Source organism: Anopheles stephensi, chromosome 2 (genome assembly GCF_013141755.1).
Source record: "Anopheles stephensi strain Indian chromosome 2, UCI_ANSTEP_V1.0, whole genome shotgun sequence".
Lineage (NCBI taxonomy): Eukaryota > Metazoa > Arthropoda > Insecta > Diptera > Culicidae > Anopheles > Anopheles stephensi.
In genome coordinates, this window is record NC_050202.1 from 86,495,426 (window position 1) to 86,518,964 (window position 23,539).

Consider the following 23,539-nt stretch of genomic DNA (forward strand, 5'->3'; position numbering starts at 1 on the left):
GTCCAGCCAAGCTTTTAACAAAGGGACTGACTGGCTTACTTTGAATTGGAATTGTATCGACTACCCTTTGCTTTGCCGTCTAAGCCCACGATGATGATGGTTGTTAGTCCACTACTCGTGATCATGTGTTGCCATAACATCTAGCGCTTTTTGTTTGAACTTTAATTGTTGTCTATTTTTTATTCTTCAAATCGATCAATCAAAAATGATTCCTTTGCGTTCTGCCATTTTGAGCAATGCAGTGATCGCTTATGGGAGCGAAATTGAGTACAAAAAACGCAAAGAATTGCTTCAAATTAACACGATATTGTGCTCGCACTAGTTGCTTCAACCAAACCCCCAACACAGGACAGGTCTCACAATAAACAGTATTTTCGTGCATTTCTGTGGTTAGCAGCAGCAAGGGGGGGGGGGTTCAGTTTTCCGTTCAACATTTCGTTTTTTTGAATACATTTCTAAAGAATGTAGTTGTGTATAAAATAATGTTATCCTAAGTTATTTGTATCTGGGTTCACCTTATCGTTTTATCAGCTAATCCTAAGTATCTTTGCACTCCTTGCGATATACATATAAATCGAGTATGGTTATTAAAATGTTGCGTGTCTGACAGCACAAAAGACAAGGGCTCTGCTCTTCCTACTGAAACAGAAAAATATATTGGAAGAGTACTGGGAGTGCGCTACGCGTTGCAAGCTGCGAACCGTCGAATTAATAATAAATAAATTGTGTTCACAAAAACAAAACTGGTAAAACATGATAGTTACGTGCTACACATCTCGCAGTAAAGAATATGAACTAAGCGGAGGCATAAGAACGAACGAAAAAGGCGCGGTGTAGTAGTAGTAGTAGTTTTGGTCTGCATCTTCGTTTGCAATTTACAGTTTGAATCATATATCGAGAACTATCGATACCTTAAGCATAACCCCTATACTCTCTACTGGGCAACATTCCCACTGAACGTTTGGCTACTACACTACTATCGTACGTGAGGTGGGGTGGTGTGCGAGATGGTTAGGGATTTCCGATGAAGGGTGGTGATCGTTACCCATGTAGATTAGCGAACGACTCTCTAATCAAGTCGCAACTATCGTACTTTGTCAAGGATGCAGAAGAGAATCGCAAAAGTGTTGGTGTGGTCGCGGATTTAAAAAACTCTCACACACTCACACACCATCAACAACACTCGTTTGGTGTGGTTTTTTCGTAATGGGAAAAAAGGGAAACCCAACTGCTTGTTTAGAAGCGACGACTAAACAAGCTGCCCGCCAGACGACCAATACTGTCCTGGTTGTTGTTGGATCGTCCTCCACCCAGACCACTGTTATTGCTGTTATTGCCCCCCATCCAGCTGCCCTTGCTGTTGTCGTTATTGCGGAAGTTATTGCCACCCGAGTTGTTCGAGTTGCCGCCGCCAAAATTGTTAAACGACATGTTGCTACCTCCGCCGAGGTTGCCACCGCCAGAGCCGCCCCCACCGAGGTTGAACAGGCCCTGGGGCTTCTGGTTGCCCCCGCCGCTGCCGCGGTTGTTGCCACCAAAGTTGTTGCTGTTATCATTGAAATTGTTGCCACGGTTGTTGGTGTTACCACCTCCGTATCCGCCGCCGCCGCCGCCACCGATATTGTCATCGCTGAAGCGGCTGTTGGACGAATTGTTACCGCCGCGGTTATTCAAGCCAAAGTTATTGTTTCCGCCGCTCACATTACCGCTGCTGTTGCCACTGAACGGGCCATCATTGTCGTTGCCGAAGCGGCTGTTGTTGCCACCGAATGCATTGCCGCCAAAATTGGAGCTGCCACCGCCGAAGTTATCGTTACGGCCGCCACCAAAGTTGTCGCTATTGCGGTTGCCAAAGTTGTTACGGCCGCCGCCGCCGCCGCCACTATTGCCGCCAAAGTTATTGTCGCTGGCGTAATTGTCATTGCGTCCACCGCCAAAGTTGTCGTTCGAATAGCTATCATTGTTGCGACCACCGCCAAAGTTGTCGCTCGCAAAGTTGTTGCTACTACCACCGAACGTGTTGTTGTTGCTGTTGCTACCGCTGGTACCGCTACCGCCAAATGAACTGTTATCGTTAAAGTTACTGTTGCGGGTGTTGCGGTTGTTGTTGCCCCCTCCCATTCCACCACCACCACCTCCTCCCCCGCCCATGTTGTTCGAGCGACTCATACCTCCCCCGCCTCCCATGCCACCCCCACCGCTGCCTCCCATACCACTGACACCACCACCCATGCCCTGATTGTTGCCCCGCATGCCACCACTGCCCTTGTTCAGATTGCCAACCCCGCCGGCAACGGCACCGCCCACCGGGAGGGCGGAATTCTGCTGTGGCAGATTGTTGCCTCCGGTGCGCTTGTTGTTCATATTCATATTGTTGCTATTGTTGCGGTTGCCCATGTTATTCATGTTGTTGCGGTTGTTCATCATATTACCACCGCTGTTGTTGCCACCACCACCAACACCACCACCACCACCGAGCGCACCGACGTTTCCGCCACGCGGGCCACCACTATTGTTCTGGTTCTGGTTGCCGAAATTATTGTTACCAGCATTGTTGTTGCTGTTGCCGAGGCCTCGATTGCCACCGACGTTGTTGTTCTGATTGTTGCGGTTACCACCGCGGAAGTTCATGTTCTGATTGCGATTGTTCATATTACGGCCGCCACCGGTGCCGAAGCCGCCATCACCACCACCAAAGGCATTGTTGCCACTGCCCTGGTTAGAAATTGGTGGATCGGCGTTATTGAAAGAACCGCCGCCGCCGCCGCCGCCGCGGTTGGGGCCCTGATTGCCACCAACATTGCCACCGCCGGCGGCAAGGCTTTCGCCAACGTTCTTGCCAGACATGAACGCCAGGCGCAGCAGGTCCTGGATGGCTTGGCTGTTATTAAGATTATTGCCACCATTATTGGGATTGAAGGGCGGTACATTGCCGAAACCTGGAAGAGAGATGATTGGTTGGAAAAAAGAAAGAGAGAAACGGGAATGAGAAACACTCTCCCTGAAGAAGGACCGCACTCCTACGACGGGGAATGGTGAACTGTGTGAAACCGTCACGCGCCCCATTCAACAAAAGTTTGTCTAAATTTTGTTTTAGAGTGGATTGTGTAGCGAACTACAATCGTCCAATCGATTATAAAATTCTATCGTATGAAGCCTTTTATCGCCATGCCTTTCTGAATTCGTTAGTGTGAGAGTTTGAATGTCATAGCAAAACAACAACACACAGCCATAACACACTTTGTTGTACAAATTCAGATGCACATAATCGTACGCACGGCTAAAAGTTCGTTCAAAACAAGAACTCTGTCGAATGGAGCAATTGTAGGCATTTGTGTAAATTACCGTGTCTAATAATTACTGATAGGGAGGTTAAGCTACTTAGTTATCGAACAGAGCTACTAAGCGATTAGTGCTATACTATTGCTGCCTTTTTCCTTTACAAAATAAGAGGAAAACAAAGATTAACAAAAGCATTGAAAAACAGTGAGGTACAGAGCAGATCTTGATAAGCTGGTGCATATGTATGCCTGGAGTCCATGACTACAGTCGGTATGTTTAATATGTCTTTCGACGATCAGCAGCCGAAATGCTGGTAGCTGTGTCTTAAGCAAAACTATACTTCGAAAACAATTTCGTTGCGTTTTAATGGTAAGTTTATCGCTTCCGAAAGATCTAATTATCAATTCTTTGTTAAACGATCTCCTAGCTTCATCATATCAGCCATATAAAGGCTTATTTGTTTTATGTATGCCACGTAACTTGAACGGCAATCCACGCCTCTGGGGAAAAAGGTTCGGGTCCTGCCGTGTGCAAGACCCAACTGCTGCGACTGCGCCTCAGCGACCGTGCCGGCATGCATTTACCCATTTTTCTTTTACTGTCGTACAACCGTGTAAGAATGTTGGACAGATAGAGGCTAGTATTCTAATTTAATTCATCATGGACCCCTATTACACGAAGCGCTCTCTCTGTTTAGTTTACGCTGTTACAGTAAAATACGTTTAGAGTAACATAAATCGATAGGTGTTTGTTTGCAAGGAAAAGACAGCAACAAAATGATAATTGTTTACACACCGACCGTGTGTTGCAACACAATGTTGGGTTTGAATGTAGATGTAGAAAATAAATAATACATATCTCTACATGGAAATGCACAGGAAAGTATAAATGAGTTGGTTGGAATGAAAAGCTTACCAGGAGGACCATTCATACGAGGCCGCTTGCCACCACCGAATCCACCGGGAGTGCCAACGACATTGTTGCCGCTCATCAGTGGACCGGCCCCGGTGGTTTTGTTTAGCATCCTTGGGTTACGTCGCAACAAGCGCACCACCGTACCCAGAATGCGAGGATCAGACTCGCTGTACAGCCGGCGGCTGACGTCTTTCGTGATCTTTGAAAAGGTACAATTGATCGGCAGCTCTTCCTGCTTCATTTTCAAGACCTTCTCAACATCGGCACTGTCGGCAAACTCGACAAATGCCAGTGAGCGATTCTTTTTCGTCAAACGTACAACTTTACCTAGCGGGCGCATCTTGCGGAAAATGGCATCCTCCGAAAGGGCTGTTTGGGATGGGAAGAGAAAAGAGAGAATATGCATTGTTTTAGTGTGCTTCGCATACATGGTACTGCTGCGCGGATAAATGATGCCATCATTAGTTGTGTGCTGTGTCAGCTCCGATTGCAATTCCCTACCACACACACGCACACACGCATCTGCTCCGCTGAGCGACTTCACAGCAACAACAGAAGCATCATCATGTTTTGTGCACTACTTACATTCATTGATCTTCGTCAGCTTTACCGTCTTCTGCTGGTTGAAGTTCGTATCTCCGCGACCGGGAAGCACGTGCAGGTGCTGGTTGTTTAGCATCTTTTTGTCGAGCTGCTTGATTGCGTTCATCATATCGTTACGACGCGTGTAGTACACCATAGCCGTTTTGACCGGTTGCGGCGAGCTGAGCCGGTACGGCAAGTAGTGCTGAGGAGAGAAGATAAACTTCACCTCACCGCCGAGAGAGGAAAAGAACTCACGGATGACGCGTCCGGGACAGCCGAAGGGAATGTTGGACACGTACACAGGGTAGAAGGCTTGTAGCTTCTGCAGAATGTCCTTGTGCGACTTGTCGCGATCCGGGCCGTCGGGAGCGCGGGGTTTACGTGTTTTGCCATCGGTGGTCGTGCGCTGGGCAGTTGCTTTGCGCTTCACGCCTGCGGCACGCAGCACCAGCGGTCCGTCGTACCGCTTTACGGCGACGGTTTTGGTGGCCTCCTTGTTGGCTTCGGTCGGGGCCGGGAAGGTGGTACAGGCAAGCGCCTTCTCTGCCGCCTCCGACGTCTTGTAGCACACGATAGCACTCTCCCCACAGTTGCGACGATTGACGAAATCAATCTCACCGTACTGCTTGAACTGTTCGTACACATCCTCTTCCGTGACGGTGCGCTCCAATGGCGACACGTACACGGACGTCTTGTAGTTGGGCAGCAAAGCGGACGACAGATGTAAGGCATGGATGCGCTTGCCCTCGAACACCTTGCCATTCAGCAGTTCGGCAGCCTTGGCAGCCTGTTCCTCCGTTTCGAAGAAAATGCGAGCGTAATAGTTGGACGATCCCTGGCTGACGTTATTCGAAATCGCTTCCGTGATGGTGCCCGCCTCGGAACATGCCTTCTTCAGCTCGTCCGTATTTTCTACCCACTTCTGGGGTATGTTCAGCAGCTGCACTCGGTTGCGATTGCGGAAGAACAGCTTGGCGGCACGCCACAGGTCCACGTGCTGGTTCTGGTCGCGACCGTTCACGTCGTACGCCTTCAGGCCGGCCGCATTCAGCTTTTCCAACACTTCCACCTTATCCACATCCTTGCCCAAATGCACGTAACCGAGCGGGTAGAAAATGAACACCTGCGTCACCTCGCAGTGCTCCTTGACGCTGTCGTACAGCTTTTCCTCGGTCATGTCATCGTCGACCACAACCACAATCACGTCCTTCTTCGTGTACCGGATGGTAATATACTCGATGTGCATGCGAAGCCGACGCCCGTTCAACATCGAGCCATCCTTCTCCTCGCAGGCCTTTTGAGCGGCCGCCTTCTCCTTGAACACTAGCAGCGCCAGAGTGTTGCGAAGGTAGTGATGAATCTCAACGCGCTCCACTTCGTGCCCAGTGAAGTGATCGCGCAGCTGCTGCTCCGTTACATCCTTGGGCAAATTACCCACATTAATGGTGCGTTGATGTTCTAGAGAAAGCACGGACAAAACAATCGAAACCATCGAAGTATATCAGTACACTGTGGTTGCTTCTCAAGTAACAATCCAGCTACGGATAAACTAAGTCAACGATAGATGGCTGGCAATGACAGGCAGCAAAGAAGTTGTCGCGTCTCCTTCCAGAACAATTCAATAAGCATCGTGTAAAGGTCCATGACCTACTAATTATGTGTGCCCCACAATGCAGAATTATGGTTTACACGGAAATAAAAGTAAAAATGAAAAATATCATGCCCCGAAACTAAACCAATATCCGAAACAACCCATTTTGTCATTAACTCGTCAAAAATATGAAATTTTCTTATTCCGATGAGAAAAAAAAATATCACCATCATCGAAACGCGAGTGGCGTCACTACGTCCGCCATCTTGAATTCAAACTCAGCGCCGACTTTTCCTACTAGCGCGATGCGTAGCACTAGCGCTACACCAAGCACAAGGCCAACGCACCGCCATTGTTAATTTTTCACTGCTAGCATTAAGAACCACCCTCGAGTACGAAAGAAAGTTTAATTATTCACTTACCGTTATCCTTTTGCACATCTCCCTCCGTTCCATCGTTCTGATCATTCGTCGTCTCTGGAAATGTGGAAAATGGCGTGGATTAGATTAATCTTTCAAACTCTCATCATTTTTTTTTGTTCATAGAAAATCACATTCTTCAGCACACTCCCCCTTACCTGTGACTTCGGCGGTAGCCTCTGGTGCATTCTTTTCGGTGTCAGTCATGTTGGTTCACAAAATTATAAGCTTAGCACAGATGCAGCAGTCACAAGAACAAAGTCACAAACTTCCGGATAAAATATTGCACTTTTCACACACTGCGAGCGCGGAGCGAATCCAGAGCGGGCGGATGCACAAAGACGAATGAAGAAAATGGCGACTTCTGAAAACTTTTCCCTTTCGCGACACTCGATCATCGACAGGTCCGCCAATACCGTACCCATTTGACATATCAAGCTCGTCATCTGACATAAGAGTGAAGGGTGCATTAATACTGATTTATCAAAATACTGACCTTAATTTGCAGAAAAGTATCTTCACATATTTTTTTATTGATTAATTATCACTTTTTTGGAAATTTTTTTTGCAACAAACGTAACTTTTTTCATCTATCTAAAGTTTTACTAAACCATATTCCTACACCTACACGTAAATAACATTCAGTCGCCACATTTATGGCTGGTCGACGTTTTTATTTAGCTGAAATTTGTAAATATATCCTTGTTTAATTTTTCTTTCTTCAAAGAATGGCGAATAAATGAACGCACCATGATCCAGCCTGTCAGTTCCGCGTTTCGTGAAGCATCCGCGTTTCGTGAAGCAGAGAGCGCACCCATTTATGCAGGTATTATTTTATTCCATACTTTTGCTCGCTCTATCGCAGGCGTACTGCATCTTCGCTTTCAGCGATCGTGACGTCAGCACAGCGGAAAGCAACTGTACCTGTGCAGGGTTCGACCGGGCTAGGAGCCGAGCGAATAAAATGGGCGACTTCGGGGAAAGCTAGGCGCAGACGAGAGTTTTTTTTTCAGTCGCAGCACTAGAGAGCCAAGCCGGGATTGCTGACTCCGCACACGTAGCGTACGCAGTACCCTTTTCCGACGTTCGCTTATTTGATAAAAAGAAGATTTTGTGTTTAAAGTGAAGCCTCGAGCTTTGTGAGAGTGGAAAACCCAGTGCGACGTGACGAAGGATCGATTTTTGCATTATTTGTTCCCAAAAGTGAAAAATCATGGCCGATAACCCATCCAGAATGAAGGCTGGTGAGTAAGTGTGCATTGGTGTGTGATTCGATGATGGACTAGCTCCGGTGGGACTGCACTCCCAACGTAGCAGCAAAATGGCATGCCCGGGCATCGGATAAATTGTCTGGGAAAGCTTTTCCCGTACAAGCTTCCGATTTCGGGTGCTCCCGTGCCCATCGTAAAAGGACGCTGGGAGTAGCTAAAATGGCGACGCCATCGACTATACAAAAAAAAAAATCTCACCGGCGTTGGGACGGGATGGATACTCCCTTCGCCAGGAGGCTCAACTTCATTTAGATATCTTTATAATTTAACACGTGTAAGATTATCCCTCTTCCCCGTAAATCCTCCCATAGTACCATACACATCCGGTTTAGCAGTTCTATCGAAGGCGGCGGCGACAGAGTCAAGGCCTACACGGGTTTTTGGTCGGCTTCGATCGAACGAACAATGGCGGCGGTAGTGAAAAAAATGAGAATGTTTCTTCTCACATCATCTCACCACGGGCACACACGCACCGAAACGCGCGCATAGCCTCCCTCATAGACCGCGTCTGTACCGGCAGATATGTACGAGTGAGTGTGTGTGCGTGAAACAGTTCTCCCGCTGTAGCAAGCGAGCAAGCAAACTGCTGCACCACCCCACAAGGGTCGCGAAGAAAAACGCCATTACAAAGATGCTTGTGCTGCCTGCTGCCTGTCTGTTCTCGCGGCGGCGGCCGCTTGCCGGCTAACCGGCCCAACATGTCAATACGACCCCGATAGAACGGCTTACTTCGATTCGCATTCTCAGCACCCTTCTCTCACAACTCCTTTCCACCTCCTCCTTCACTGTATGGATTTCCAAACTAAAATTGTTCATTTCAGAGCTTCGAAACCGGCAAAGCAACAAAGCAAGCGTGGGGCAAACCGTACAACACCGAACCCGATACAAAAACCGTCGCCCATCTTCGTCGATAGTAAAGCATCGTCCAGTCGCACTAAATGAAAACAACAATATTGAGATTCCGCTTGCACAGTACGCAAGCGGTGCCGCCGTGCCTCTCGATTCGCTAGCCTGCGAGAAAAGGGATGACCACTATCAAAACCATCCTCCCTCTCTTAGCTTGTTTGGAATATGCTGTAGATTAGACTGAGTGGTCGTTCGTATCGCTCAGAAGCAATGCCCGGTTATGCCCAGGAAAAATTGATGGGGGGGTCTGCCCACCCACCTCACACACACACACACACACAGAATGTTTTTGGAGCGCCGTGTTTTTGTTGTTGCCTTTGCCACCGAAAAGATGCATTGTTTTCTGTATGGTCTCTCTCTCTGCGTTTGTGCGTTCTGTTTTCAGACAACAAAAAGAAATTGAATGTTGGCAATCTGCCCGCCGACGTCACCGAGGAGGAACTGCGGGAGCTTTTTGCGGACCATCCGGTTGAAAGTGTGGAAATTTTCCACTTCAAACAGTACACCTTAGCCCTGTTGCTCTTCAAAGATAAGGAGACGGCAACGAAGGCTCTCAAGGAGAAAGAAAACTCTGTCTTCCGCGGACGTCGGCTGCGTATGCACCTTGAGTTCATCGTCATTTGTCACATGAAGAAGGATGTCTTCGTGCATGTTGTTGACAATGAGAGTAAGTTCGTTTTTTTTTTTTCCTACCACCAATTGTTTTTTTTCTTACCTACTTAATCCGTTGCTTTGTTTTTGAAGTAAAAACCTCTAAATAGTGTGCCGCGCGCTTGTCGCGGCACGCGCGTAGCTGTTGTTGGCTGTTGTTGTTGCATTTGTGTTGTGTGCGGACGTCTCCTGCTGCCCGATCGCGCGCAATCCGTTCCGACGGTCTGCCTGTTCTCTCACCCTCTGCCCCGTACAGTGGCGATGTGGGACTGACCCGTGTTACACACGGCGTGCTTGGTGGTGGCAGGTAGAGCACACATGCACATGAAACAAACGGACACATTTGTTTTGCAGAATGTTTGACGGTTGTCGCCTTACCTTGGTTACTATTTTGTTTCTTTTTCTTCTCTCTCTCTCTCTCTTTCTCCCTCTATTGCGCATCCACATTGATGGTTTTCGTGCTTTCGTGCGGCTTGGTTGTGGCCGTTGGCGTGTCGATGACGATGATATCATAATGCACATGAATGTGACCATTGCGCGCGCAATGTTGTTGTTGGGTAGATGTAACGGAGGAGGACGTGTATGAGAAGTTTAAAGATCTGGCCAAGATCCAGTCGGTGGTTTTGTTCCATCCGCTTGCCTACGTGACTTGCACCAGTCCGGAGGACAAGGAGGAAGCAATGAAGAAGATCGCTGATGCGGGCATTACCGTGTACGATTGTAACGGGCACGATCAGAACCAGCACATTGATGTGCTGCGGGCTGCCAAGCTGTTCTTCCGCAATTTGAACCGCGTCCAGATGTACAACATTCCCGAGAGCTGGATCGGCTCCCAGGACGAGCTGAAAAAGGCAGTCGAAAGCTCCGGTACCGTGACCGAGGTGCGCGTCACGACCGGCAACTTTGGGCCGGCGGCGCAAGTTTTCTACGAGACGGCCGATGAGGCCAAGGCCGCTGCTGAGAAATTGAACCAGCAGATTTTCGAGGGCAAGCGCGTCCACGCGCATCACGTGATTGCCACGATGATTCCGAATTTCAAAACGACCGTGTACTTGGAAAACTTGGACAAATCCATCACGGAGGAGATGCTGTACACGCACTTTGAGCAGTACGGCGAGATCGAGTTTGTAAATCGGCGCAAGTTCGGCGACGAGCACGGTTTGGTGTGCTTCAAGGATGCGAGCTCGGTGGACCGTGCGCTCGAATGTACCAGCTTGCCGCCGGTGGTCAAGAAGGAGGAGGACGGCGGCGTCCCAGAGGGCAAGCCCATCGTCGTCAAGCGCTACGATGGTCCATTGGGTAAGAGCAAGAACGGCGCGTCACTTTGACTCTGTGGATCTAATCTGTGTGTGTATGTGTTTTTTGTTGTTGTTCCTACCGTTTTGTTTTTGCAGTGCTGGACATTAAGCTGCCCATCATGAAGAAGGGCGCCTCGAGCGAGGAGGGCGAAGAGCAGAAGCAGCGCCCACCGCCCCAGCCCCTAGCAAAGCTTTGGCCGATCTACGTTGCGAACCTCCCGTACAAGGCGGACAAGCGCGAAATCAAACAGTATTTCTCCAGCTACGGTGGACACATTAAGTTTATCTTCTCGCCGAACATTCCGTCGTACAAACAGAGCCAAACGTCCATGGTGATGGCCGCGCTCATTTACTTCGCACGCCGCGAGCAGGCCAACGAGGCGATCAAGGCGTTCAATGGCAAGCACTTCCAGAGCAAGTGCCTGCACGTGTTCCCGGGCCGCAAGGACACGTACTTCGATACGGAAAAGTCGATCAAGGTGGTGCGGCTGAACCTGGCCGTCACGGAGGAGAAGCTGTTCGAGAAGTTCCGCAAGTTTGGCTTCATCGAGTGCGTGGTGAAGAAGGATCGTACCACCGCGTACATCGAGTTTCGCGATAAGGAAATCGCCGAGAAGGTGCTGAAGCTGGAGGAGAAGCAGCGCCCCGTGCGGTGCAACGTGGAACCGGTGACGGGCAAAATTAACAAGAAGATTTTCAAGGAAAACGATGAGAAGATCTCGCTTGCGATGCAAGAAATCATCGACAAGAACCCGGCAGTGTTGGAGAACGTTTCATCGGATCGTTCCAGCGGTCCGCCACCACTGAAACGAAGCCGGTTCAGCGGTCCAGCTAGTAAGTTTCGGCAGCAGCAGCAGCGAGTGCGATGGCTTGTAACTCGACTGATTTTCCTTTTTTTCCTCGTAGACTTTGGCATGCAGGGACCGCGCAATCAGTTCAATCCGAACATTGGCGGGGGCGATTTCAGCAATCCGCAGGTCATTCAGGATCTGCTCCGGTTGGCGTTCATCTCTGGCAAAAATCTCGGCGAAGGTCTCGCCATCAGCGGCAACAGCAGCAATCCGTTCAACAGTGGCGACCCGCCGCTACCGAACCTGAACCTGACCAATGGGTTCGGCGGTGGCAACCAGCGCAACAGCTTCAACAATTCCAACAACGGCAACTTTGGCGGCAGCTCGAACAACGCCGGCGGTAACATGGGCGGCGGCGGCAACCGCAATAACATGGGCGGTGGTGGCGGTGTCAATCGCAACTTTGGCCAAAATGTGGGTGGTGGCGGTGGCGCGATGGGCAGTGGTGGCTACCGTCTGAATATGGGCGGTGGCGGTGGCGGCAACTTTGGCAACAAACGGTTCAATAACGGTGGCTCCCAGCAAACGAATCGCATGGGCGGACAGAACAACCGCCAGGGTGGTGGCAACCAGAATCGGCGATTCTAAGGTCGCTCTCTCTCTCACACACACACCGTCGACGTTCATACAAACATCCCGACACAATCACACAAACAGACCATTATGACCCCCCCATCATCATCGTACTACAACAACACACTCTTGGACAACGGAACACACCAACCCATCTTTGACCACCCGTTTTGCATCTTCTACTTAATGTGTGTGTCTGACAACATTTTACGTTTTTGGCGTGATGGCGCGTCTGTCGCCGCCCCCCCCCCTCTATTTTAGACGAAGACGATGATATCATCGCGGTCATGGATCAGCTGCGAAACTATTTGAATATTAGCTATCCTTTGTGTGTAATTTAACCAAATCGTGTAAGGCGGCCGCGATCTCTTGTACTCGATCGGTCGGTTCGGCATATTGTGTAGAATCATTACCACACATACCGGTGGTATATTACTGAAACAAACAAATTGAACACTTGAGCTAAATTCGTGTTTAGGAATCATTTTTATTTTTATTTTACACAACAACGAGATAGGCTGCTTCTCGTGTCTTGCGTCGGGGACAGCTTTGCTATATAGTCTTCATGGCGACCTGCATCCGTGTGGACTTTGGTTGTAACACGTAAACAATAAAACGGAATAAATCTAACGTGCGCCAATATGAATATGTGTGTTAGGGGTAGGCACCGCCCTCTAGTAGTGGTAGTGCGGCTCTGACGCCAGCATAGGAGAAAAGCTGTCCCACACGACCTAAAATTTGGTTTTCCGATCGCGACCCGGGACCCATTTCCCAATGACGCGATCTTTCTTCTCTTTAGACACAATATTTAACCGAAAGCTTGAAACTAGCGCTAATAAATTGTATTATGCGTGCGTATATGTCCTTGATATGCAGTATTTTGTTTCATTTCCCGAAGGTGCGCTGAAACCGGGCGGCGACAGAACCGCCGTAATCTCTTGTGTTGGACGAATTTTCTGCTAAGGATTCTTTAGTCCCCCAATATGCGTGTTACGTGTGTAAGATCTTCATCTTGACGCGAGGTGACTAAGCAGTAACGGTCCTCACAGTCCTTTCATTCAGCGCAACACAAATCAAATGGAAGCAATCTTGAAGATTGCTTGTGAAATGTGTGGTTTTTTGTCTACTTAAAGAAAAGAACACTTATGCGAACCTAACCACGTATGATTAAACGGCTTACGATGGAATGAATATGAATCACCATAGCAAGAACCATAGGATAAGCCCACAGTTTATGAAGATTAAATATCTTAATGATGGTATACACAAAACCTAGAGGCCAGCAATGGTCGGGTGTCGTGAGTGTGCGATGCTTTCTTGATGAAAGCAGGACGATAAGGAAGCTTCAGTTCGGCACGATCGCTAATAACTTTCCTTTGGTTGGTGGTGGTGTGAGCACTACCACACGACGTAGCAAGTAACGGCTCGTAATGGTTGTCCGCGTAAGCGTATTAATCCACATTAAAAGCAAACCCACACACAAGAAGCGAACTTGACTCATTTAAAGAACATTGTAGAACCGATAATATGCAAAAGAAAGTTGGAAAAGTTTTCTTTTGCTGGCTAGCCCGACGTTTAGCCGTCGGGCCAGTGTGTTAGCCAGCATAAATCAGCACCGTTATGTTGAACAGGGCACACCGTAACGATGCTGCTGTCTGCTCATTCCAGTGTAATAGAAGGACAATTTGAAATGGATAGTTTTGGTGTGCGTGTGTGTAGCAAAGGACGCACCAGTTTCAGAGTCATTTTCAGTACGGACACTTTGAATGGGTCTATGTTACTACTACTACCACTACTACTGCTTCGTTACGCGAAGGAGTGTGCGCGGAACAACACGCACGGACGACGGTGTTTAAGTCAGAACCAGACTACTCTACTAATTCACTCCCTCTCAACTCTTACAACTGTATTGTATAATTATAATCTACTATTTAGATGTGAGCATATTTCATAAAAAATGCAACTGAGAACGATCGTGTAGTTAACAAATCGATCATGTGCGATCAAACAATGTGTAGGGGTAACGTGTCTCCAGCAGTAAAGTGGAAAACGTGTATTTCTCGAAATACAGTACAAAAAAAGTGGAAAATTTTTCAAAAAATAAAGTAAAAAATGGCAAAACACAACGGGCGAAGCGGTTGCAATTTTTTGTTGTTGTTGGTGTGGTTTAGCTATGGAAAAAGCAGGGATCACATGGAGCGAATGAATAATCATTCGGCTAGTTGTATGTAGATATGTGTTGTATTATGGGGCACAATGTAATCCGTTTTTTTTAATTGCGTTACTGGATCCTTGATCTTGATGCTTTGGCCATTTGGATGGTTTACGGTACTTTCCTACATGGCTTACAGGGCTTATCCTGAAACAAATGTTTTACTATTAAACGGCGGGATAGATATCGCTTCTTATTCGGTCAAATAATGTTATCCTTCTTCCAGTCTTTTCAGGGGGTGTGAATTTGTTTTCCGCTACAACTCTTCTCGTCTGGTTACACTGGTGCTGTGTAAGTAGAGTGATATCTAAGCGATCTTTCCGATCGATGTTGTACATGCGATTGGAGAAGCTTATCAACAAATTCTACTTGCATCTTAGCTAAATTCTTTTCAGAAATGCGGCATGGTCATGGTCCATTTATAAATGAAAAATAAAATTACATTTCTTACCTTACAGGCTTCAACCAGGCTAAATAATAATAAAACACAACACTTTTCTAGCTTAATAAATCGATCGAATAAATCGAAACATGTTGCATTTTATATTCTTGAAACAAACAACCTTCAAAAAACAAGATCCTTTCACAATTCATGATGAAAAACAGTGTATTTGTAGGATGCGATACCAGCTGTAACGGTATATTCAAATCGTAATGAATCGCGAAGCACACCAACACAAACTAGCATGCGCATCATGAAATCAAATAAATAAAGGGGCCTTTATTAACATGGCTTTTACGAATCCTTATTTTGTTAAACTTCGTTCTGTATGTCTAAAATCTTGCACCGATTGCCGAATGCTCAAAATAGCGCATTTTTCAATAAATTTTATGCAAAAACTAAGCGTTTTTTTAAGCAGATTTTGATGATGACCGACAGCTGTGCGCTGTCATTCAGCTGTCATTGTGACAGATATTGTCATGTAAACAAACAGGCCGTCGTATGTTTTCGCTTTTCGGTCGGCGTTTATGTGCCATACAATTTTCACTCAAAGTGCGCTGGTAAAATGCTACCAAACGCATCATTACCATCGATAGTGAATGAAGAGATAAGTTTAGAAGGACTCGAAGGCAGTACGCTAGATTGTGAGTACATTACTGCGATGCAACGCGCTCGGCGCATTTTTCCATGTTCTCGTTTGTTGTTCTGAATTATCTTAGCATTATGGAACCACATCGCGATCCGGCTGAAGCTGCCGATGCCGCTGCCTCCGAAGCTGATGAGCTCGGTCTGGTCGATGGTTTTGCGCAATCCCGAGTTTGAGTTCTATTTGCTGCTGAACGAACGGAAACCTTTCGCGCACTTTAACCGGCTCGGTAACCTTGATCCGGAAAATGGCATCGCTGTCCATCCGAGTGAGTTTCCCGGCCATCGGTTCGCGTACCGGCTGGTGGAAGCGAATGGAGTGCGAGGATCGTGCGAAGAATACGACTCGCGCACACTTATCCCCCGCGATGAGCTACGCACCATCAATTGCTTCGAAGCGGAACTGAGGTAACTGGTAGCATTCAGCACAACAGCATAGGCACAGGCACTTCGCCTAACGTTTTCGCTTCTATATGGTTCGGTTTTCGTTCGCAGATATGGTCGTAAATTTGTCATAGTAGCATCGCAGCGTATGCGTGAATCGTTTCTGATCGTTCCAAACTGTACCGCCGAACTGACCGGTATGCAGTACTGCATTCTCGAATGGATCGGCCGTTCCCGGTTCAGCGGGGAAACGTCGCACGGCAAATACTCGCTGGTACAAATTTCGGGCGATTCCAGCTCACTGTTCTACCACCGCAAGGTGCTGAGTGCAGCAAAGCTGATCACGCGCCAGAATCTCTCGATCCGGATCGACGACACGAGCATCCAGGGCATGGTGTTTCATCTGCCACGCTACTACACGGAGATGAAAACGAAGCAGTTGCTCATAGTGGAGCGCGTCGTCAGTGAGCTGAAGCGGCGCGAGCACTTTATGGCGGATTACGAAGAAATCAAGCTGATGGTGCTGAACAAACCGGATGCCGGGAAGCTGTTTCGTTCGCCCGAATTTCAGCGCTACATCAAAATGGACGAGGTGGTACCGTTTCGTACGCTGTACCCGGACGCACCGCAAAGCTCGTGGATGACGAAACGCGGTGTCGAGAAGATGATTCGCGTGATGCGGCTCATCGATCCAACCGCGGACGTGTACGATGTGTGGGCCCGTGAAGGGGCCGAGGACGGTGGTGCCGAGGCAAAGGACGGCTTTCTGGCCAGTGCGGACAGTGACGCCATTTACGCCGACGTGCCGCTGCTTCAGGTTGCCTACAATGTGATAGCGAACCACGGCGGGAAAGGCATATCGCAGTCGGAGATGGCACAGGCGATGGGATTGGATAAGCTAAACTCGCGCGCCGTTGTCAAAAATCTGTCCAAGCTGAAATGCATCGAAAGCATGACGGTGGACGAGGGCAGGCAGCGAACATCCAAGTAAGCGATTCGACTGTATGCTCCTTTCTCTAGCGCTGAAAAACTGAACCGAGTTTTGTCTTTTTTTGTTTAGATTTTTCATCCCGGGCCACTCGCACCGGTCGGCCGTATTCGAGAAGGAAGTTTCACAGTTCGTCTCGAACCAGATGAACGTGATCGAAAGCCAGCAAGCGCAGATTGCTGCCATCAAGAACGTAATGGCACAGGAACCGGCGGCCACCCGACAGCACAACAGTGAACCCGTCTCCGATGCGAGCATGGTCAGTGAGACTCTCGGGAGTTCCCTGCTCGGGAACGAGTCCATGCTGCTTGTGGCCGAACGGAACGCGTTCGACAGTACGCTGCACGACAACTTCATCACCGAGGTCGTACTGTCCGACAAGCTGATACAGAAGAAAGCGCAAAAACGGATCTCGACGGCCGTGCTCACGAAGTCCATCAGCGAGAAGGTGCTGCAGCGCTGCAACTTTATCATCGATCTCGTGAAGCAAGAGGAAGCGATCGAACCGCAGGCCATACTGAAAAGCTTGAAGCAGACGGAGATGAAGGTGGGCAACCAGTATACGGCCTGCAGCAAATCGTTAATGCGGCTGATCGATCGGCTCTCCGCCGACCGGATGGTCCAGTTTGCTCACGTCAAACTGTGGCGCGACGATCGCGAGTACCGGTACGTGTACGTGTGCGATCCGAAGATAACGGTCGATCATCCCGCGCTACTGTCGAAGATGGCGATGGCAAAGTCGCGCATCGTGCTGCAGCAAACGCAGCTGAAAGGAGCCCCAGACGGAGGGACGGTGGCGCGCGAACCGACCAAGCTACGCGGCTACCATGGCTGCCTGCCCAAGTGTCCGCGCATGAAGCTGTACCACGAGTATTTGTTCTACACGGCCCACGTACAACCGAGGGATTCGCGCGAGCTGGACGTCACGGAGCTGAAGTCGATCGATCTGGACGGCGTGGACGTGCACGAACTGTCGCCGATCTACAGCGATACGAACGATTGGAAGATGTTCATCCCACCGCTAAACCTGTACGACGGGTACGGGTCCGGCTGGGTGCTGCTGATCGATGTGGTCATTCGCATGCCGATCTACGTGTTCTGCTCGATCTGTGCCTACTCGTTCTACACGCCGGCGCTCGACTACTACCTCAACCATCCGATCCGAAAGTACACGCTGCTGAAGCATCTGCCCGACCCGATACGGATGCAGTTGCTGCAGAAGCGGCGCTACATTTACGCCATCCTGGACGTGACCAAGCTGCTGTGCTACGCGGGCCTGCTGCAGATGGGACCGCAGCTCCGCAAAACGCGTGACCAGACGTACGTGTACGTGAACCAGTACGCTTGCCTGCTGGACACGACGGGGTCGAAGGACGGCTATCACGAGATCGAGGCACGCAAATACCCGCGGATACAGTTCCGCCTCGAAACGATGGAGGACGTGAAGGAGTATTGGGATAAGCTGTACGATATCGCGATGTCGACGCGGCTCAATTCGCGCAACACGGCCATCGGGCGGGTCGTGTGTGTGCAGCACGTCCACTCGAAACCGGCCATGGTGGATGCGCTCCGCGTGCAAACGGAAGAAACGGCCGCCCTTAACGATCGACCCGGAAAGTTGCCGCCGGGCGATGAAAAGGGTGCCGCCGGGTTCGACAAGGCAATGTTTATGCACCTCAAGCCGAACTGGCAGAAGATGCTGAACACCTCGCAGTACCGACACCGCATCGACAAACACCGGCTGAAGGTTGTGCGCCGGTCGCTGAAGATGAAGAAAAAGCAAACCGAAAACGCCCCCGCGGTCGACGACAATGGGGCGGAGCAGCCAGCCGTACCGTCGGCTACTAGCGTCATGCCAGCGGTACCGCGGAAGTACGTTCGCAAGAAGCAGATCCGGAAGCGCGTCGTTAAGCCACGCAAACTGACGCTCCGCCGGTGGCGCGAGGGCTGCGACGAGGTGGACAAGCGAGCGCTCAAGAAGATGTCCAACCTGCGCGTCAAGTGGTCGCGGGCCGAGGATCAAATACTGGTGATGTGCCGGGTGGCGCAGCTCTACCTGTACTCGACGCACAGCGTCACCTGCCCGGTGAACTCGTCCACCTTCCGCGATGTGCTGCACTGGGCGAATGTGCGGTCGGCGTGCAAAACGTCGCGCGCCTGCCAGCGACGCGTGCTCTACATGGTGAAGAAGGTGCCGGGAGTGGCGGACACGATACGCACCTGTCTGGAGGAGACGAAGCAGAACCCACTGATAGCGGACCGCTTCGGACCGGGCTTCGCCAAGAAGCTGCGGGAACGGTTCGAAGACGTGGAGGACTACATGGTCGCGGCACGCATTCACTTCGTGCAGCTCGTGCACATGGTCCGGCAGTTTTGTTCGAATCTTATCCCCGGCAGCATTGAGGCGGGAACGGGTAGTGGGCATGCGAGAGCGCGAGTACGTGCCATCACCACGGAGGATGCACGATCGCACGAGGCGTCCCTGTTCTTCCTGCCCGATACGGTCGACGAGCTGTACCGGCGGTTCAACGTTACCGACACAAGCAGCACCGGCAAGCAGCTAAACTATGCCACCGATCCGGCCACGCTGCAGGAGCTGCAGATGTACAAGCTTACGATACTGATGCACAGTGCCGTGACTTACGGGCGCACGACCGAACCGCTGCAGAACGTGTACCGGGAGTACTCGGAAAGCATCCTGACCGGTGCGATGCGGCTCATGCGCAGCTACCACCTGGTATCGCTGAACAAGAAGCTGAAGGGCGTCGGGACCAAGCTGCTCGTGACGCACACCCCGGCAACGGACGATCGCGAGCTCTACCACGTGTCGATCCACTACCAGCAGCAGCTGATGACGTCCCTGCCCTTCGACCTCTTCGTGCCCATCTTTTGCCAGTACATGCAGCTGCTCGATCGCGACCGCTACGACGAGCTGTACGCGTACGACGACGATGCACAGGGGCTGGTGCTGCTGCTGAGCGAACTGCTCACCATGGGCCGGGTCGATGTGCACATCGATCAGGGGTCCGACTACATCAAGGTGCGAGCCGACACGAAGGAAACGGTCCCGTTCTATTCGGACGTGTTGGCCGAACGGGACACCCCCGGATCGGGACCGGATGAAGCGACGAGCGTCAGCACGGGGAAGGTGCCGAACAAGCCGGGCGGGTGTCCTCCCTTTAAAGCACCGACCGAGAAGCCGGTGACGGGCAGGAAGCTGCGGTTCGCACCGCAAATGGACGTTACCTCCCAGTACGTGGCACATCCGGTCGAGCAGCTGCTGAAGCTGCCGATCGAGTACTTTCACTTCTTCTGTCTGCTCGAGCAGCTGCACGTGCCGGACCGGCGGTTAATCGTGCAGACGTTCAAAATCGACGAAAGCCAACCGGCCACCTGTTCGCTGCCGAGCTGCGTCTGCTCGATGGTGCGGGCGGGGACCGGCAACGCCGGCGATCTGATCGGTCGCTGCCTTTCGACGGTACGCCGGCGGCACGAGCTGTTCGCACGCGTCAAGCAGCACGGGACGGATCGGTCGAACCGCTCGAAAGCCCGGGTAGACGCGGCGATGATGTTCGAGGTGCGGGAAGAGAATTTGCTGCCCTTCTTCAACAAATACATGGCCGACTTTCGGAAGCGGTGGACGGAAAAGCAGAAGCGTGACGTGAACCGGCACAGCCAAACGCTGCAGGTCCTGGTGCGAAGCATCACCAACATGGTGGAATTGGTCGACGAATGTTTGCGCTTCGACGAAGAGACGCCCGAGTACAATTGGCTCGATCGGTACGAGATGGCGAACGTGGTCGAGGACGAGGATGGCGGTGAATCGGAGCCGGGTGACGCGCGTGCGGGCGAGAGCCTTAAGGCGCTGAGCGAGAAGGTGTTCAAGCTCCACAACTTCTACGAAGTGCTGATCCGGAAGGTACACATTCGCATGAAGACGGCTTCGATCGTCGAACGGCACGGGCCGAGTGCTCTCGCCGATCGGGAAGCCTACGATCAGTGGAACGTGCCACGATGCTTCCTGCCGGACGGAGCGAAACGGCGCCGGGAGCTGCTGCTGAAGCTGACCAGCGATGCACTGTGGCCCGCCATGGAACAGCTCGAACGGCCGCTGCACGAGGCGATGGCGGTCATCGAGCGTAATGCAAACGCGAGCGCCCTGCTAGCGTACATCGAGTCCAGGCAGCGGTTGGGCGTGAGTGTGCTCGAGCTGGCTGAAAAGTTCCCCAACCATGCGCAGCTAAAGCAACACCTGCAGGCGTTGTGCGGGTTCAAGCTGCTGCTGCGTACCGGGTTCCGTTCCATTACCTACGTGCACTGGCAGTATGTGGAAGAGTGGCTAACGAAGGCACCGGTGCCGGAAACGAAACCGGAACCGAACGCCGAAACTAGCAGCAGCAGCGGAAAGCGAAAAGGAACCGCGCTCGGGGATGTGGACGAGCGTGCGGCTAAGCGGGCGAAAACAGGTACAACCGAAGAGCACCGACCGGACGACTCGGATGGCAGCTTCCTCCCGTCGAATAGGTGAGTCGAGTAGAGTGGCGAGATGGTGGACCAATAATCGAACGATTGCTGCTACCCGGTCGTTTTTAGGCAGCAGCGAAAGTATATGCTTCTTGCGATGGCACCCTGGTTGAGAATCGATGGCATAATCAACAAGCGGCTGCTGTTCCGCTGGCTTACCTCGATCCTGCTGTACTGTGTGGCCCATCCGGGTGTACCGCTGAGCGTCCTGTTTGTGCGATACAACATGATGGCACCGTTCCATTTGCGACAGCTGCTGGAGATGCTACAACATTACGGCTGCATTACGCTCCATTCCATGCAATGCACTGTAAAGAAGACGATTTTCTCCGCTTATTCACCGGCCACCGTTGGTAGGTAGCTAGCTGGTTTAGGGCGCACAAGTACCTTTTGTTTTAACCACAATCATGTCCATCTATAGTGCCGCCAACGGAATTTCTGCCCGACGAGCAAACCTTCGTAGAGGTGGCACCGGATGCACTCAGCACGCTGTCGCTCTGCATTGGCGAGAACCGCAAGTACGTGCACGACATCTTCGATCCTGTGCGTAAAAACACGTAAGCTTTTGGGGGACGGGAGGTTGGTGTGTATTTAATTGCAGTATCACAATACATAGAATAGTTTGGTACGTTTGGGCTTGCTTCTCGAGCACTCAAATCAATCTGTGTTTGATCGCTCAGAATGGAACACACGCACGAGAATGTCATTGGTGATGACGGAGAATTTATTTAGCATGCTGCGCTGATCACAGACCCGACCGGCCGGGGTAATCGCCAACCAGCCCGTCTATTCCGGTTTTACAATCGTTAGCTTTTCGTTCACTTTCCGCACTACCGGCAGCTTGTCCACGATATGGTCGGGGTTGGTGAATAGTGCCGGTGGTATGTGCTTCAACTGTTCCACCTTCGCTTCACGGTGCGTAAACTCCTTCAGCACGTAATCGTTGCCCTTTTCATAATGGAATCTGGTGTCGTTGCTTCGGAGCAGCACGTTATCGACGCGCAGAAAGAAACGCAGCAGTATGTAGAACCCGGACGGCATGACGCGCACCTTCACCGACAGCAACGATATGCCGTGGTCGTGCAGTTCGTCCTCGAACAGGGTCAGGTTGTGATAAAACAGGATCTCTTCCTTGCGCATCAGCTTGAACATGTCGATGCGCTGTTCCGTCGGTTCGGCACGGAAACGGTCGTTCGTGGTGCCCGCGTACTCGGTCGTAAATGTCCAGTCGAACGGTTTCACCTTGTCGGACGTGTGTGCCGCTTCCGGGCGGCTTTCGCGCCACTCGTCCGAGCAGGCCACCTTGAGATCGAGCTTTTCGTTGCGCACCAGCTTCAGTGCGTCGAGCGGATTGAACTCGAGCTGCGCACCGGACGCATGGCTAATGCGGAGCACATTCTTGTGAAACACCATATCGGGCAGATGTGGCAGTGCGAGGGCAAAGTTGTACACGCACAGTTCGCAGCAGCCGGGTTCGCCGGCCACACAGGTCTCGCCATTGATGCAGACGCTTTTGAGGATGTGCGATTTGGTGTAGCCGATCGTCCAATCGTCGAACTGGTACGATTCTCGATCCACCGGCAAACGGACCGGCCCGAGACCATCTTCCCCCATGACCTGCGGAGGCTGTGAAGAATGTGCTGTTAATGGAGGGAGTTTGTTAATTCGTCATACGGGACTTACGGCTTGTGGTACTGCGGTGGCCATTGCGTATGTATTAAACTATTCTCGATGCGTAGCGTAGCGTTACGAATTCACGGTAGAAATGATGTAAACAAGCGTCCTGCCCAGCGCTTCCCGTTTATCTACCTCTGTTGTTGACGTTTTCCTGCATAGCGGGTGAACCACTGTGGATAAAGTGCTCGTTTAAAATTTATTTTTTTTTAACCATCTTCCTTGCTGCTTTCGAAATTTAAAGAATGTTTACTAAATTAACATCAATTGATTGCATCTGAATTAAGTTTGCAAATTTTATTAAACTATTGTCACCCACGCGATCATG

General features: G+C 50.7%; 4 protein-coding genes and 1 long non-coding RNA gene across 5 annotated transcripts; 3 read left to right on the top strand and 2 right to left on the bottom strand.

The window, feature by feature from the left end:
• Window positions 1–159: 159 nt before the first annotated feature.
• LOC118504970 lies at window positions 160–7,149 on the bottom strand. The gene is made up of 5 exons (XM_036040104.1): window positions 6,951–7,149; window positions 6,796–6,849; window positions 4,783–6,240; window positions 4,198–4,566; window positions 160–2,939 (listed from the first exon to the last, which is right to left on the bottom strand). Exons 1-5 carry the CDS (start codon window positions 6,997–6,999, stop codon window positions 1,237–1,239), a joined length of 3,633 nt encoding a protein of 1,210 aa, XP_035895997.1. The 5' UTR covers window positions 7,000–7,149; the 3' UTR covers window positions 160–1,236.
• On the top strand, window positions 6,247–7,045 carry LOC118504971. Its single transcript, XR_004905377.1, has 2 exons — window positions 6,247–6,765; window positions 6,919–7,045. It is a non-coding gene; the product is annotated as an uncharacterized LOC118504971 (long non-coding RNA).
• Window positions 7,150–7,782: 633 nt separating the features above from the next.
• LOC118504973 (polyadenylate-binding protein, cytoplasmic and nuclear-like) lies at window positions 7,783–14,468 on the top strand. The gene is made up of 5 exons (XM_036040107.1): window positions 7,783–8,036; window positions 9,355–9,636; window positions 10,182–10,919; window positions 11,015–11,752; window positions 11,825–14,468. The coding sequence occupies exons 1-5, from the start codon at window positions 8,006–8,008 to the stop codon at window positions 12,355–12,357; spliced, it is 2,322 nt and encodes a 773-aa protein (XP_035896000.1). The 5' UTR covers window positions 7,783–8,005; the 3' UTR covers window positions 12,358–14,468.
• A 1,005-nt stretch (window positions 14,469–15,473) lies between these two features.
• LOC118504972 (general transcription factor 3C polypeptide 1) lies at window positions 15,474–22,194 on the top strand. The gene is made up of 6 exons (XM_036040105.1): window positions 15,474–15,640; window positions 15,716–16,049; window positions 16,137–17,012; window positions 17,086–21,537; window positions 21,607–21,890; window positions 21,959–22,194. The coding sequence occupies exons 1-6, from the start codon at window positions 15,562–15,564 to the stop codon at window positions 22,096–22,098; spliced, it is 6,165 nt and encodes a 2,054-aa protein (XP_035895998.1). The 5' UTR covers window positions 15,474–15,561; the 3' UTR covers window positions 22,099–22,194.
• A 44-nt stretch (window positions 22,195–22,238) lies between these two features.
• On the bottom strand, window positions 22,239–23,376 carry LOC118504977 (TIP41-like protein). The gene is made up of 2 exons (XM_036040120.1): window positions 23,221–23,376; window positions 22,239–23,163 (listed from the first exon to the last, which is right to left on the bottom strand). The coding sequence occupies exons 1-2, from the start codon at window positions 23,242–23,244 to the stop codon at window positions 22,324–22,326; spliced, it is 864 nt and encodes a 287-aa protein (XP_035896013.1). The 5' UTR covers window positions 23,245–23,376; the 3' UTR covers window positions 22,239–22,323.
• Between the last annotated feature and the right edge of the window lie 163 nt (window positions 23,377–23,539).

What these genes read in the sequence shown, in the direction of transcription:
- LOC118504973 (XM_036040107.1), top strand. Translation starts at nt 8,006, where the DNA reads ATGGCCGATAACCCATCCAGAATGAAGGCTG. An exon ending in GCGCTACGATGGTCCATTGG is followed by an intron (nt 10,920 to 11,014) that starts GTAAGAGCAAGA and finishes TTGTTTTTGCAG; the next exon opens with TGCTGGACATTAAGCTGCCC. An exon ending in CCGGTTCAGCGGTCCAGCTA is followed by an intron (nt 11,753 to 11,824) that starts GTAAGTTTCGGC and finishes TTTTCCTCGTAG; the next exon opens with ACTTTGGCATGCAGGGACCG.
- LOC118504972 (XM_036040105.1), top strand. Translation starts at nt 15,562, where the DNA reads ATGCTACCAAACGCATCATTACCATCGATAGTGAATGAAGAGATAAGT. An exon ending in CGAAGGCAGTACGCTAGATT is followed by an intron (nt 15,641 to 15,715) that starts GTGAGTACATTA and finishes GAATTATCTTAG; the next exon opens with CATTATGGAACCACATCGCG. An exon ending in GGCAGGCAGCGAACATCCAA is followed by an intron (nt 17,013 to 17,085) that starts GTAAGCGATTCG and finishes TTTTTTGTTTAG; the next exon opens with ATTTTTCATCCCGGGCCACT.
- LOC118504970 (XM_036040104.1), bottom strand. Translation starts at nt 6,999, where the DNA reads ATGACTGACACCGAAAAGAATGCACCAGAGGCTACCGCCGAAGTCACA. An exon ending in GCTGACGAAGATCAATGAAT is followed by an intron (nt 4,567 to 4,782) that starts GTAAGTAGTGCA and finishes CATCCCAAACAG; the next exon opens with CCCTTTCGGAGGATGCCATT. An exon ending in TCGTATGAATGGTCCTCCTG is followed by an intron (nt 2,940 to 4,197) that starts GTAAGCTTTTCA and finishes TCTCTCTTCCAG; the next exon opens with GTTTCGGCAATGTACCGCCC.
- LOC118504977 (XM_036040120.1), bottom strand. Translation starts at nt 23,244, where the DNA reads ATGGCCACCGCAGTACCACAAGCC. An exon ending in CCACCGCAGTACCACAAGCC is followed by an intron (nt 23,164 to 23,220) that starts GTAAGTCCCGTA and finishes CATTCTTCACAG; the next exon opens with CCTCCGCAGGTCATGGGGGA.